The sequence below is a fragment of the Falco cherrug genome, chromosome 1 (genome assembly GCF_023634085.1).
Source record: "Falco cherrug isolate bFalChe1 chromosome 1, bFalChe1.pri, whole genome shotgun sequence".
NCBI classification, from domain to species: domain Eukaryota; kingdom Metazoa; phylum Chordata; class Aves; order Falconiformes; family Falconidae; genus Falco; species Falco cherrug.
The window spans coordinates 120,203,584-120,217,068 of NC_073697.1; the positions used below are offsets into that span (position 1 = coordinate 120,203,584).

General features: G+C 47.2%; 1 protein-coding gene across 1 annotated transcript; it reads left to right on the top strand.

Annotated features, from left to right (window-relative positions):
• Nucleotides 1-1,911: 1,911 nt before the first annotated feature.
• JPT1 (Jupiter microtubule associated homolog 1) lies at nt 1,912-13,013 on the top strand. Its single transcript, XM_055724950.1, has 5 exons — nt 1,912-2,125; nt 4,940-5,082; nt 5,722-5,819; nt 7,750-7,777; nt 12,034-13,013. Exons 1-5 carry the CDS (start codon nt 2,070-2,072, stop codon nt 12,180-12,182), a joined length of 474 nt encoding a protein of 157 aa, XP_055580925.1. The 5' UTR covers nt 1,912-2,069; the 3' UTR covers nt 12,183-13,013.
• Nucleotides 13,014-13,485: the final 472 nt, after the last annotated feature.

Below are 13,485 nucleotides of genomic sequence, written 5' to 3' on the forward strand. Positions count from 1 at the left end.
TAGCTATCTTCATAAATCCCTTTATCTTGTTATGGGTAAATAATTGGCAAAGCAGCTTTTATTTAAAGACTATCCTGCAGTCAGGACTGTCCAAGAGATCAGTGGAGTCCCTTGGAAATACTGGACGTTTAGAACTTTAAAGCTGTGCGTTAAAACTAGCTTTGTCAGAGGGAACAGGTTTTTCTTCATCCTGACTTTAAAAAATGGCTCCATATGTCTCAGGGGTACAAATTTAAGAGTCAAATCCTGTGGGTTTGAATAAAAAGCATTTGGATGACAAAGTGCTTTGCAAGTTCCTGAGTGAGCAGATGCTTACCTTTATGCAAGTAGGTATCATTTGACTTCTTAATGCCCAAGCCTAAGGGATAATAGAATTAAAACAACTGTGTCATGTTACTTAAAGTTTCCCTTTAATTTACCTCTAGAATGATGTGATGGCAACACAGTTCCCTGGGGACCTGAATAGTGGTTGGGGCTTTATTTTTTTTAAATAAGATTTTTTTATAAAAGATCCTAGATCAGAAAAACTAAAATACTATTGTCCTGTTTGTGTATTTTTAGCAGTCCACCTCTTTCCTGAGCTGTGTTGATACTGAGGCTGGTGCTAATTTGGACACTTGACACCTCATGTACACATGAAGTAAAGTAGCACAAACAAAGCTTGTATTTTCCAGACCAAAAACCTTTATTTTCTATGGAAAAGTGTTTTGGGGGTCCTAAGTGCTGTTATTAGTGCAGACTGGGAGGGATGGATAAAACAGACATGGGGTTTTCATTCCCCTTTCTACTTGTTTTATGCAAATACTAATTCAAATACCATTTGCAGTAGGAGGGCCTGATATATTAATTTTGGAGTAAAAGTTGGCGGTGATCAGGGAGGCATCTGTGTGTCTGGAAGTTGCAGGGAGTTGACGGAGGTCCCAGTCACCACATCAAAGATGAATGTGACAGGTCAACAGCCAGCATCTGGTAATGTGAGTTTTGTGCTGGCGGTCGGTGGAAGATGAACGGCAGAAGCGTGCAGGCTCATGCTTTGAAGCCAGGTGAGCAGTGTTGCTGGGCTTTGTACTCCACCTGCCATAGAGGTTCTGGGACTCGCACAGTTGTCATGGAAAAATCCACTGCTTCAACATCCTCCGATACTGTTAATTATGTTATTCTGCCATGTTTTTTGAGGTGACAGCACTTCACGCCAGCCCCGTGCGTCTCTGCAGGCCGCTGGCTGTCTCTACCCTTGTTGGAGCCAACCTCTAACACCACAGCAGCCTTGTGCGAACACCTTCAGCACCTGGACGGCCTCTGTGTTGTTCATCCACGTGTTTTGGAGTTGCACCACGATGGGGAGTTGCACCAGGAGGTGCTCTGAGGCGGCCCCCAGGCTGGGCCAGGCCACACTACCCCCAGCATAGCCTGAGGGAGCAGAGCTCGGCTGAGCCGTGTGCCTGGGGTGGGCGTCGGTGGCCTGATGGTACTCGAGGTGATGTCCTTAGGGGTGGCTTTGGGGACAGGCAGGGCGGAAGGGGGGCGCTGGGGGAGGGGGCGGCGGGGCTCGGTCCCCCGCCCGAGCTCCCCAGCAGCGCGGCCGCCCCTCCCGGGCGCCTCGGCCACAAGGGAGACGCCGGGGACTTTTGTCTCGCCTCATGTACGGCTGAGCCAATGGCAGCGCACCTGGTGTGAGCGACAGGCCGCCCGCTAATCAGCCACAAAGGGTGCCACCGCCCAGGCGCAGCCAATCGGCGTAGAGCAGACGTATTGCTTCGCCAATGAGCTTTTACGGATCGGGCCAGGCGCCTCAGAATAGACAATGAGGCGGGCCCAAATGTAGAGTGGCAGGGCGCCGTCGAATAGAAGCTCGGGATTGGTTTTGAACCGTCCTATGAGAAGGCCGCCGGGGGGCGGACCCCGACGTGGGTATAAAAGGCGCGGCCGGTGCGGGCGGTGGCTGCAGTTGTCACCGGCAGCAGCAGGGGTAGGCAGGGGGCGGGTGCTCCGTTCCCGGGACTGTCGCTCCCCGCTGGCCTCTCCACGGAGCCCTTTCCCCTGCGCCCATCTCCTCCATCCCTGCCGCCATGACCACCACGACCACCTTTTCGGGCATGGACCCCAGTGGCAGGAACAGCTCCAGGTCCGCCGGGGGGCCCTTGGGACCGTCAGGACGGTGGGGCTGAGGGTGCCCGCGGCGGGGCCGCCCCTTCTGCCTCCGCCTCGGGGCCTGGGGGCGCGGCCGGGGCTGCCCGCAGCGGCTCTGGGGGATGGCGGGCGCCGGCCGGGTCGGAGCTCGGTGGGTGCCGTTTGCCGGCGGGCGGCGGCCGCACCCACCCGGGGACAGCGGGGAGGCGAACCCGCCGCGCTCCCACCGGGGGTGGGGGGTGGCTGTGGCCGTACCCTGCCGCAGCTGCCCGGGGGAATGGGGGTGGGAGCTGGCGAGACCCCCCCCGGGGTGCGCGTGTGCGTCCCTGCCTCGCTAACAAAGAGGGGAGGCGACTCCCCGCCTCGCTGCGCGACCGCGCAGCCACAATGCGGGGGCGGGGGGGCCCGCACCCCTGCACCCCCCTCCCCCGGCCGCCCGCCCCCCCCGCCCCGGCCCCGCGGTGGCGGAGCCGGCCTTGCCCCGCGGCCTGGCGGAGCGGCCCCGGGCTGCCGCCTTCTGGGTGGGGCCGGGCGGCTCCATTGTTTGCGCTCCGCGGCCGGGGTCGCGGCCCCCCGGCTCCCTCCCGTGCTGCCCCCGGTTCGGCCCGGGCCCTGCCCAGCGGCGGCCGCGCCGCGGAGCTGCTTCCAGGGGGCTGGGGGGGGGGGGGAGGGGGGGGGAGCTGCCGCCGCCGCCGCCGCCGCCGCCGGTCTGGGAACAAAGAGAACTCCGGTTCGGCGGGGGACGCGCGGCGCTGGGGCACCCGCGGCTGTGCGGGAGCAGGGCTGGCTGCGGGGTCGGGGGGTTTCTCGGGCAGGCTGTGCCCTGGCGGAGCGGGGGCTCCCTGCCCGCACCCCGCCTTGTGGGGCGCGTTGGCAAAGCCAGGAAGAGCCGCCCCCCCCCCCATCCCCCCCATTCCCAGGGGCGCTGCCCGGCGGGGTGCGCTCACATCGCCGGGTGTCGCGAAGTTAAACGCCGTAACGTGCATCAGAGCCCATCGCCTGGCGGAGAGAGGCTTCACGAAAAACCTGTCAGCTTTTAACCCGGTCTGGCAAGTGGGATTATTCCTTTTAACAGTTCGGGTGACGGCTTGCCTGCCTTCCAGTTGTCTCTCCTGTTAATTTCATTAAGACTGGCAGTGGAAACTGTTGTGCCGTTAGGAGAGCGCTGGTTTCACTGCTCTGCTAAAATAAAGGTGATGTGAGATGTGGGAACAAGCCCTCCTTTGGGCAGGGGGGCCTTCAAATTAATAACTGCAACAGATGTAACTAAGAAAATAAATCTTTTATACGGGGGCGTTTTCTCTGGAGAAAAAAGGATGGGGGAGTGATTCAATGATATCTCTTAATTCAGAAAGGAGACAAAGCATGTCGGAAGTGTTCTTGGATTCTTAAAACATACTACAATCTCCTGGGATCCTCCCATCAGCAGCTGAGCATTAGTGATTAGAACTTTGGAGAAGAATTTTGTAAGGAAAAGTAGTTTGCTGTTGAAGTAACACCAAATATCCATGCCGTGTCCCTTTGTGAGTTTTTCTTGCCGTTGTCGTGTTTGAGCTCGGTAGGCTGGAGAAGCATTTTTGTGTTGCGTCTGAAATGCCATAGGCACAAAATCTCAAAAGATCTTAATGCTCTGACCAATGGTGATGACATTGTAGAATCAGACACGTTCTTTGTGTTGAATTCCTAGGCTTGGTGCGTTAACAAGCTGCGTACTGTTTTCGGTTGCAAAGTTTTAAGTTGATTAAATGATTTGTAAAGAAGAGGAAGCGTGCACCATCCCTATCTTGTTCTGGTCTCCATTTCAGAGCCCTGGATATCTTAAAAGCCCAGTTCTGTTGGTGGACTTGCATCTCTCTGGGGGTTGTGACAGTTGTCATAACGGCCTGACACATTTTTGTTCTCCTGGCTTTTGTCTGGCTTCTCCAGCTAATACGTTGCCTTTGAAAAGATGTCATGCTTAAGAAAATAAGATAAAGGAATTTACATGTAAAGATTCATTTTGCTGCTGCTGTTAATTCTGGTTGATTTCTGCAAGTTGGAAAGCAGACCACAATCTAGCTTGTGAAGTATTGACCAGGCTTCTTTTTGTGTCTGTCTAATGCAAGGTTGTTAGATTTAGGTTATAGATCCGGAGCTTTGTACACGTGTCTCTCCTAATAATAGCCTAACTTAAAACTGTTTAAATGCCCCTTTTAAGTCTAGTCCAGTAGCATGCTGCGGACTTGGGGGGGGGTTAAAATGAAACAAATCTAGGTAAAGGCTGCAGCCCCCAGTCATCGGTGGTGCAACCAATACTTTGGCTCATATGCCAAACTTCAGTCTTTGCTGTGCTGACAGTTTGAAGGTTAATGTTAGCCTTCACGGGGTTCTCTTTTAAAAAGCTTGATTTTTGACATGCCGGCATACTTTTTTTTTTTTTTTTAATTTAATTGGCTCAGACCAAAGACTGGTAGCAGCAGGTCTTGTTGACACCGAATGAATGAAGCAAGGGCACAAGTAGAGTGCCGGAGTATTTTATTTTTGTAAGTGTCACTGAAGAGAAGAGTAGTGGAGATCCAGCGCCTGGATTGAATGCTGGCAGCCAGCTTACCTTTACAGTTCAGCTTACGCACTGAAGACGTGATGGTCTGTGTCATTTGTTAAAAGCCAATGGATAATGGAGTCTGTTTGGGTGGAATTTAGCCTGTGTGACTGCCCATGACAAGAGCCAGCGATGATCTCTTGGCTTATTAGTCTTATATAGTTTTATATGTTGGAGTGCGGCATGGTAATGGTACGTGCAAGGTTGTAAAGCTGACTTTCTCTGCAGAGTGCTGCGTCCTCCTGGCGGTGGGTCCAACTTTTCCTTGGGTTTTGATGAACCAAAAGAACAACCTGTGCGAAGGAACAAAATGGCATCCAGCATCTTTGGAACTCCTGAAGAAAACCCACCTTCCTGGGCTAAGTCATCGGGTAAGAACGGAGTGCTTTGTTTCCAGATCTGCTGACATGCATTAATTTTTTTTTTTTTTTTTTTTTTTTTGCATCGGCTCAGTGTGCAAACCAGAGTTTCCCTCCTACTTGGTAGTTTAGGGCTGTACATGATGTGTGCTTGCATATGGGATTATTTTACTTCTCATTTTTAATTGCTTCCAGAGGGGTTTTTTTTATGCAAGTCTTGGGCATAGATGTTGCAAGTAGAGAACTGTATTTTGGATGCTGTTTCTCAAAGTTAATCAAGTCACCGTAAGGTGCACTTGTGTCTCAGTATTTGGAGTAGCACTGATTGGTCTTGATTATTCAGAGGAAATTTAGATTTGTGTTGTACTTGCAGCTGGGATTAAGCTTCCATTTCTGCAGAGCACTGCCAGTATGGATGGCCTTAGGACCTTAGCTTCCATCTGTTTAAATGACACCCTCAACTGCATGAGATGCTGTTGAAAGACAGTAATTTGTGAGTTATTATCTAAAGGACTAGGACTTCTTAGAATAGTAAAGCTTTAATCTAAAAAAAACCCCCAAAAACCCAAATCACACACACAACCCCCTGACTGATCTGCTTTCCCAGTAAGTTTATCTTGCAACCTGATTACGATCAATCTCTGCTTGTAGGGACTAAGCCAGGTGACATCAGAGACGACTGTGAATCATCTGGCCCACAAAGAAGAAACTCGACTGATGCAAACTGTGGAGACTTTGTAGATCCCAAGGTCAGTACATTAACTGTGAAGAGCCTGATAATGGGACAATTCACTCTGTGTTAACTGATGTTCATGTAGTTGGAAGCATTGCAGGATTTGAAGCCTTATTCTCGAATCTGTTCTTTTCCTGAAGTTTCTCTTTTCCACATGATAGTCTTAGAGTACGTTGCTGAAGGGCTGGATTTTTCAGAAAGTACGTTGCTGAAGGGCTGGATTTTTCAGAAAGGACCGCTTTCTAGAGCTCTTACCTCTTCTTACTGATACAGTAATGACTGAAGCTACATTTCATACAACTTCATGTCTGTAATTGTGTGATTGAACAAATTTTACGAAGAATAGTTACCTACAGCAAACCGTGGATCTGGCAAAGGACGTGCTTTCACATCCCAACGAGCGCTTGCTGCAATAGCATGAGTACTTGTTTTATTTCTGTTACTGTCTTCGGTAATACCATCATTATTTTCTATATAAACTTTCTACTTGGTAGCAACATGGAGCATGTTTGTAGTGTTAAGGTGGGATTTGCTAGATGTGCGATTACATTTCATGGCAAAAACCAGAATGAAGAGTAGTAATAGCTCTGAACTGAGAAAACCAGGAACCTAAGGTAGGCTGCGCTTGCAGAAGCAAGTTCCAGAGGGAAAATAAGAAACCTTGCTCCTGAAAGGTCTCCAGCTTTAGGTTTTCTGAAAAGAGCTGGGCAGGTAAGTTGCTGATCACCAATGCTGTGGCAGAGATACTTTTGCCTCATGGGTTACAAACAGTGAGTTTTAATTTGATAATTGTCATCAATCATCGCAACCCATTTTTGTTATTAATAGGCACTTTGAGCCACAAAACTATTCTTTGTTGCAGAAAATGCCTTGTTCCAATTTAGCAAGTATAAGATTAAATTTATAGCTGCTGCCACAGAAAACAAAAATAAACTGTTTAGTCTAATTCTGTTTTCTACTTAATTGTATTAATTAACTGTGGTTCTCAGCTTTGCAAACAGATTCTTCCAATGTGGAATATTTTAATTTTATGCAGTAGTTACAGCTACAAACAGCAGAAGCTGGAGCTAGCGTACTGTAGCCCAGTCTGAGATTTAAGATGATATATTTGTGTGAGTTTCTGTGCATTTATATCCTGATGACTGTGGTTTCAGTATGTAATTAACAATGTTAAATCTGTGAAAGCTGATAAAACCTCATGCCATTGAGGAGCCTTGGCTGCTGCTGGAAGATTTTTCTGTATCTGTGTCAAGTTGCAGCCTGTGAACAGATTCAGTCTGAAAAGAATGTTTAGCTGTTCATGTAGTGAAGGAAAGTTTTATCGGCAACATTGCAGAAAACTGGGTAGAACAAATGCTCTGGGCCTTGCTGACAGATAAATGTTTGGTGTTGGGAAAAGTTGCTTAGTGGAAAGGAGAGGACACTGAACTATTGCCAGTTGCTTTTTCAGCATAACTTCCTTGTCTCTACTGCTCAGCAGTTACAATGTTCTGGTTACTGTCACTGCTGCCTCACGTAGGATGCTGTCTATGACAGAGCGCTCCTGCCCACCCACGTCCTTCACAGTGTGGGAATAACAAGTATGTCACACATTAGAGGTCATCAGGATTACTTCAGTATTATCTGTCTCAACTTTTAGAAGTATGTTAGGTAAACAAACAGCTGATGAAATTATATTAGTCACTCTGTAAGGATTGGTGCTTACAAACCCACAACATTAATCTGCAGAAATATGCACGCAGAACCCGCCGTGCCGCTGATGTCTGTCCCTAAGAGCCTGTTGCTGGTCTAAAAGTGCTTCCTTGGGTCTGTCACGTGGAAAGTGCTGCTGGATAGAGCAGTGTGCCCAGCACCCTGGTCATAACACGGATTATTGAGTATCCTCTCGATGGAAGAAGAAAATACATTGTGAAATGTGAGACATAACTTGTTTCTCTCTCTTCTAGGGAGGAGATGGTGGTGTTGAGACTTTTGGTGAGTAACTCCTTCGGACTCTTCTAGTGAAAACCTTTTGCAGTTAGGTGCTTTTGAAATGGAAGAGGAGAGAGAGACGGCTTGGGGTTGTCCCTTGAACCCATCGAATCAATGGAGTGACCCGACTGCCTCAGTGGAAGTGTGGAAATGGAATGAGATGGTGGAGTGCCTGTTGGTCATCAGGTTAAAAATCAGAACAGGCCTGTTCGTTGATTTTGTCCACAGCAGTTGGTGTCAAGATTTGAGTACTAGAAGGCAAGGTGGATACCCTTTCACAGAGTTCAGTGATGGAGAGACTATCCTGCTGTTGTAGTAGCTTGTATTTAAATAGTACGGCCAACTTAAATAGTTTTAGTTTAGCAATTTGCTTCTTTCCTATTGCCTTCTCATACAGCAAACACTACATTCAGAGAAATAATGAAAACCAGCTACTGCATCTGCCAGTGTCTGCATTAACTAGCTTTTAAGTTTCTGTTGCCTTTTAAATGCTGATTATTGCCAAGGAAGTTCATATGCATACTGCAAATTTCACCTTAAACAGAGGCATTTCCTCTAGCAGCATGCATGTTAACCTTGAAGCCTTTTTTCTAGCTCTGAGGCTGGAAGTCTCTCCTTTGTAAGATTCACCTGAAGAATAGCTTACTTCCTGATGAGAGGAATGTGTTTTGTTGACTGGCTGCTTTCTAAGTGCTACTTTCAACACCCAAGAGTTGTGGGGGATCACTAAAGCCATTAGCAGTTCCATGGCTTGAAAAGACTTCTGCCGGGAGGGTGAGAGTTTTTTTCCAGAATGTTTTAACTACCTTTAAGTGGTATCTGTCCCCAAAGTAAGTCTTGCTTCTTGAGCAGGCTGCTTCTAATCAAACGGGAGAGGCTTTTTTAGTATTTCTTTCCTGTGTCTGTCTGATCTTCATTAGCACTGTAGGCATCTAGAGTTTGTCTCAAGTGGGAGGATGTGGTTTGGTAGTGGAAGCAAAACTGATCTAAGGGCTCTGCTGCTGCTTCTGGTGTTTAAGCCGGCTCACCAGGGGTTCGGATGAGAAGCCCGCAAGCAGTGGTGGGAGATGGGATGGGATGGGAGGAGGTTGAAATAGGGCTGCCTGGGCTAGCAACAGCTGGCTGAAATGAAACTGAGTACAAAGTGATACTCCTGACACTTAGAAAAAGTTCACATTTCACAGCTGTCGTATTTGTTGACTTTTGGTTTGTTTCTGGTAGGTGGCAGCGAAGGAGGTTCTTACCAAATACCAAGTAAATGTATGCTGGGAAGTGTTTGGGTTTTTTTATAAAGTGTTACTGGAAAGAAACTGGCATTGTTTCCTGTTGTGGCCATGTCTATTAGATTTTTGAAGATGGTCAAGATGAAATAAAAATGACAGGCAATGGTTTGAATGTTAAACTTCTGCTGATGGTTCTTGGGAAGGTTCATGCTTCCTGGAAATGATGTCTGTGGCAGGTACCTGAGAATCTTGATGGACTGTTAAATTAATTTCTACCGTTGATAGCTTTGGGTATCCTTGCTTAATGGAGCACAGAGTCTTGTTGAGCTAGCTGTGTCACTCCACCACTTGATGTTCCTGCTGTGTGAGCTGGTGAACATCCCACTTGCCGTACGTGTGATTTTGTACTCTTTATGTTGTAGAGCTGTCTCTGGGATTTGAAAGGGGCCAAATGAATATACCCCCAAGTAAAAACTGTTTACAAGTTCGTTCACAGCATAACTAGATTCTTCATGGGTTCCTATAATTAAATTATAGGAATTCTTCTGAATTTGGGAACTGTTTTCTGTATGTAACTGATTATAAAACTCCAGGTAGGTGTCAGGTGGGGTGTGCATACTTACTAATCGTGCCTTTCTAGGGGAAGAAAATGTGTTCCTTTTGCAGCAGTGTTCCTGCTGCCTGTTTGGAAGCTGTAGTTCCCTTCTGTGCGTCAGTTTCTGATGGCTTGCAGTATACTCGGTAGGAGACTTTCAGATGATACACTTTAACATTTGATCTGGTCCTGTTGGATTTACCGCTTCAGTTACTAGGTTGGCAAACTGACCTATAGCTTGATGATGTGGGAAGTACTAATTGTGTGTTACCAGCTGGCTACATCAGCCTCTAAACGCTATAGAAACTTCCCCCAAAGTCTCCTGTGATAATAATTCTTGTTTCTTTTGTGATTCAGTGGGCACCGTGTGCTTAATGAACGTGGCTAGTTAAGGAGAACTAGACAGCACACTTATTGACAGACTTTACATGGTACACAGGAAGGTGGAGCCTGGCATTTGGTGGACAGACCGTCACTGTGAGCACTGCGCAGTGCTCAGGCTGCGCTGCGGGCACGGACAGCGGAGCGTTCAGCGCCGTACGAGCAGCGGGCACGGCCACGGTTGTTCTCGGCTTGCTGAGTAAGCAGGCAGCAGCACACACGAGCTACAGAATCTTCAAGTTTAAAACTTCCTATTAACTGCTTGGTTCAGATGTGCCTGTGGGTTAATGAATACAGCGGGGAATCTATATGGTAGGTTATTTCTGGATGCATGGAGGCTATACTGAGCTGCTGGAGTTCTTCGAGCTTATTATAAGCATGGATACAGGGAGTTCAGTGGACATGAGTGGGCTTTCAGCATTTCTGACAATTCTACTTCATAGATTATTTTTTCAAAAAATTGAGTTGCCACAGGACCAGAGGAAAGCTCCTCCTGTGGTATATGAAGGGTAGGGCTTAGTGATTGCTTTCCAGGTTGGAAGAATGAGCCATGTGAAGTGATGCTGGGGCTAGTTTCATTCAGTGTCTTCATCAGTGACCTGGAAAAGGCAATGAACAGTGAAGTCTCCAATTTTGTTGGCGATATTAACTCTTTCCAATAGTCAAATTGTGCTGACAGTGAGAAAAATCTCGGCCAGCAGGACTCAATAAGGTAGGCAGCTAAAAATGTGGCAGGATAATCTTTGTGTAAGTATGAAGTAATGCATCTAGGGGAAGAAGAAACCCAACTGAACACCTAAACCATGCCAGCTGAGCTCTGTGCAGCAGTTCGCTCCCAGGATCTGCCTTGAGTCTCCCTACTGAAAGTTCTCTGAAATGTTTGGAGGCGCCAGCAAAATATTGAACATAATCGGGGAGCGAGTGGGAAACAAGACGTGGTTTTACCTCTGTAAACAATGATATACCCACATCTTCAGTTGTGTATACAGTCTGTTAAATGTAAAGACCAGAAGGTTGTAGTGGAGGTGAGCAAGGGGCAGGGGAAGGCAGAGGGGTGCAGTAGCTGCCTTACGGGGAGAGGCTAAAATGAAGAGGAGGTTGGGGGAGAGGGAAATACGATCAAGATTTACTAAATCGTGAAGGTGGTGGTGAAGGTAGATGTGCAGCTGTTCCCCGAGTCCTCCAAACCCAGAACTAGTGATCATTAGTGATACCAAGGGGGCTGTTAAACATGTGAAGTACATCTTCACAGAGCTGGTGGGGTGAAGCTCTGCTTCCCTCACCCCCCCGCCAGCTACCAGGGGGCTGCTTGGTGCTGCTTTGGGCTTTCGGCTCAGAACCGATTGCATTCATCTATAAAAATGCGAGATGCTAATGTACTTGCTGTGCTCGTTAATTAGTTGTCAGTAAAGCAGATACATTAGTTATTTGGGACAGTATCTAAAGTGCTTCCTGTGAAGAATTCCTTCTGTGTCCTGTCTTCGTTTGTGGTTGTTCAGAAGTATTTAAAGTAGATGAAACCTACCACGTGCTTTCCAGGGAGCGTGCGGCCGGAGCCTTCCCGTGCATGGCTGTTCCCTCCTCTGTTCTGTGTGGAGCCTCCGAAGTGTGTGTCAGATGCTCTTCCCTCCAGTTACGAAATTGGGGATGTAGTTTGAGCTCTTAATTACAAGCACTGGTGCTTCTGTGACTTGGTTTCCAGCACCTGCTCAGACTTGAGTTGCAATTGTCATAATCCTATGCTGATTAATAACACGCACAAGGCTTAAGACTTAAGCTGCTTGTCAATTGGAAAAAAAAATTAGTATGTTGCTGGAGTCCCTGAATAGCAGCTGAGTGAATGTGGCTCTCGAATGCCTGGAACAGAACTGTTAAGGCATCGGAGTTCTGGAAAAACACTTCAGAGGGCTCAGGTCTGTCCTGCGAGCAGGTTACAGCAGCGCTGAGCGTGTCTGTAAGCCTGGGGAAAACATACAGGAGTTGATCTTCTGTCTAAGCCAGCGAAACATCTGGCTTTCATCATCCACATCAAACACTTTTAAAAGCTTCTTTTCTTCTAGAAAACACTGAGGCTGATGTAGAAGCTGCCCCAGGTCAGAATGAAGAAAAATCCCTGCCTGCTGCACCTGTTCCTAGCCCAGTAGCACCAGCACCTGCACCGTCCAGGAGAAATCCACCCGGTGGCAAGTCCAGCCTAGTCCTCGGTTAAACCTTTCCCTCCCCGACTGTTTTGAACTCGTGTCTGTTTCTTTCCCCCATGCTTGTGAACTGCACAACTTGAGCCTGACTGTACATCTCGAATTTCTTTCATTAAAAAAGAAGCACTTTATGTACTCCATCTTTTTTTGAGATCAAGGGTTTTTTTTCCCCACTTCTGTCCTGTGTTTCCCCCAGATCTGCTGGAAGTGACATGAGTGTTTTCTAGTGATAGACTTGAGGGAAAGCTTTATGAAGTATCGTAATGTAATTCAAAGGAGCGTAGCTTGGTTCTAAGTGTGCTTAGAGGGTTTTTGTACTGAGATTTTTTTAGAACCCCTTAGCTTTACAAGGATCTAGAATCCTGGTTAAACAGGCCAGCAAACAATCAGCAAGAGCAGCCCCTTACCTCACATGTGGGATTTGGGGATCTGAAAGGCTTCATTGACTGCATGTGGTAAATGCCTCGAGCCCTGCTGTGCCATATAAATCATGAAGTGGTTAGTGTACACCATGCTGCCTTGAAAAAAAAAAAATAATAAAAAAAAAATCTTGATACTGGACTACTATGAAGCAGGGTATGTGCCAAATAGAGGGCTGATGACCAGAGCTGCCTGGCCTGATGCTAGGAGGTGATTTATTCAGACTTTATTCAGTAAAGGTGGAGTGGATCATATAAATAAATAAAAATTACAGGGCATTTTTTTTACAACTGACTCAATGCTGTGCATGATCATGCTGGTGCTTGACCATGAGGTGAAAAAAATCTCATCCTTTAAAGTGTGTGTTGTAATTTCACAAAGCTGGACTGTTGCTTATAAGTAAATAATATAGAAATTTTGAAGCAGTGTTTCCTGTGTGGGTTTTATTTCGCGGGTTTGGTTTTGCTTTGTTCTCGGTTGTCCTTGTCTCAGCCAACCTGTCCTACTCTTAGGAGAGGTGGAATGGAGCAGAGGAGAGTTTTTTTACACCAGGCTTGGGGTCACCGCCACGTGTCGTCTTCCCCTGAAGAAAGTGTCTGGCTTATATTTTCATTTTTATTTTCTAGATTAGGGAAGTGTGGAGATATATATATAATCCGTTTTCTGCAAAATACTTGCCTCTTTTCTTGAGAGAAAAAAGGTTATTCTCCTGACCAAAAAGAAGAAGGGGGGGGGGGGGGAAGGAAAAATATATTCTCCAGACCAAAAAAAGAAAAAAAGGGGGGGGGGGGGGAGAAGAAATATATTCTGCAGACCAAAAAAAAAAAAGGGAGGGGAAAAAAAAAAAAGTAAATTAGATGCTAACAAGGGGTGGGAGGGGGTGAAAGGGAGACC

Coding starts and splice junctions, on each gene's coding strand:
- JPT1 (XM_055724950.1), top strand. CDS start 2,070: ATGACCACCACGACCACCTTTTCGGGCATGGACCCCAGTGGCAGGAAC. Junction 2,126..4,939: donor AGTGGCAGGAACAGCTCCAG/GTCCGCCGGGGG, acceptor CTTTCTCTGCAG/AGTGCTGCGTCCTCCTGGCG. Junction 7,778..12,033: donor TGGTGGTGTTGAGACTTTTG/GTGAGTAACTCC, acceptor CTTTTCTTCTAG/AAAACACTGAGGCTGATGTA.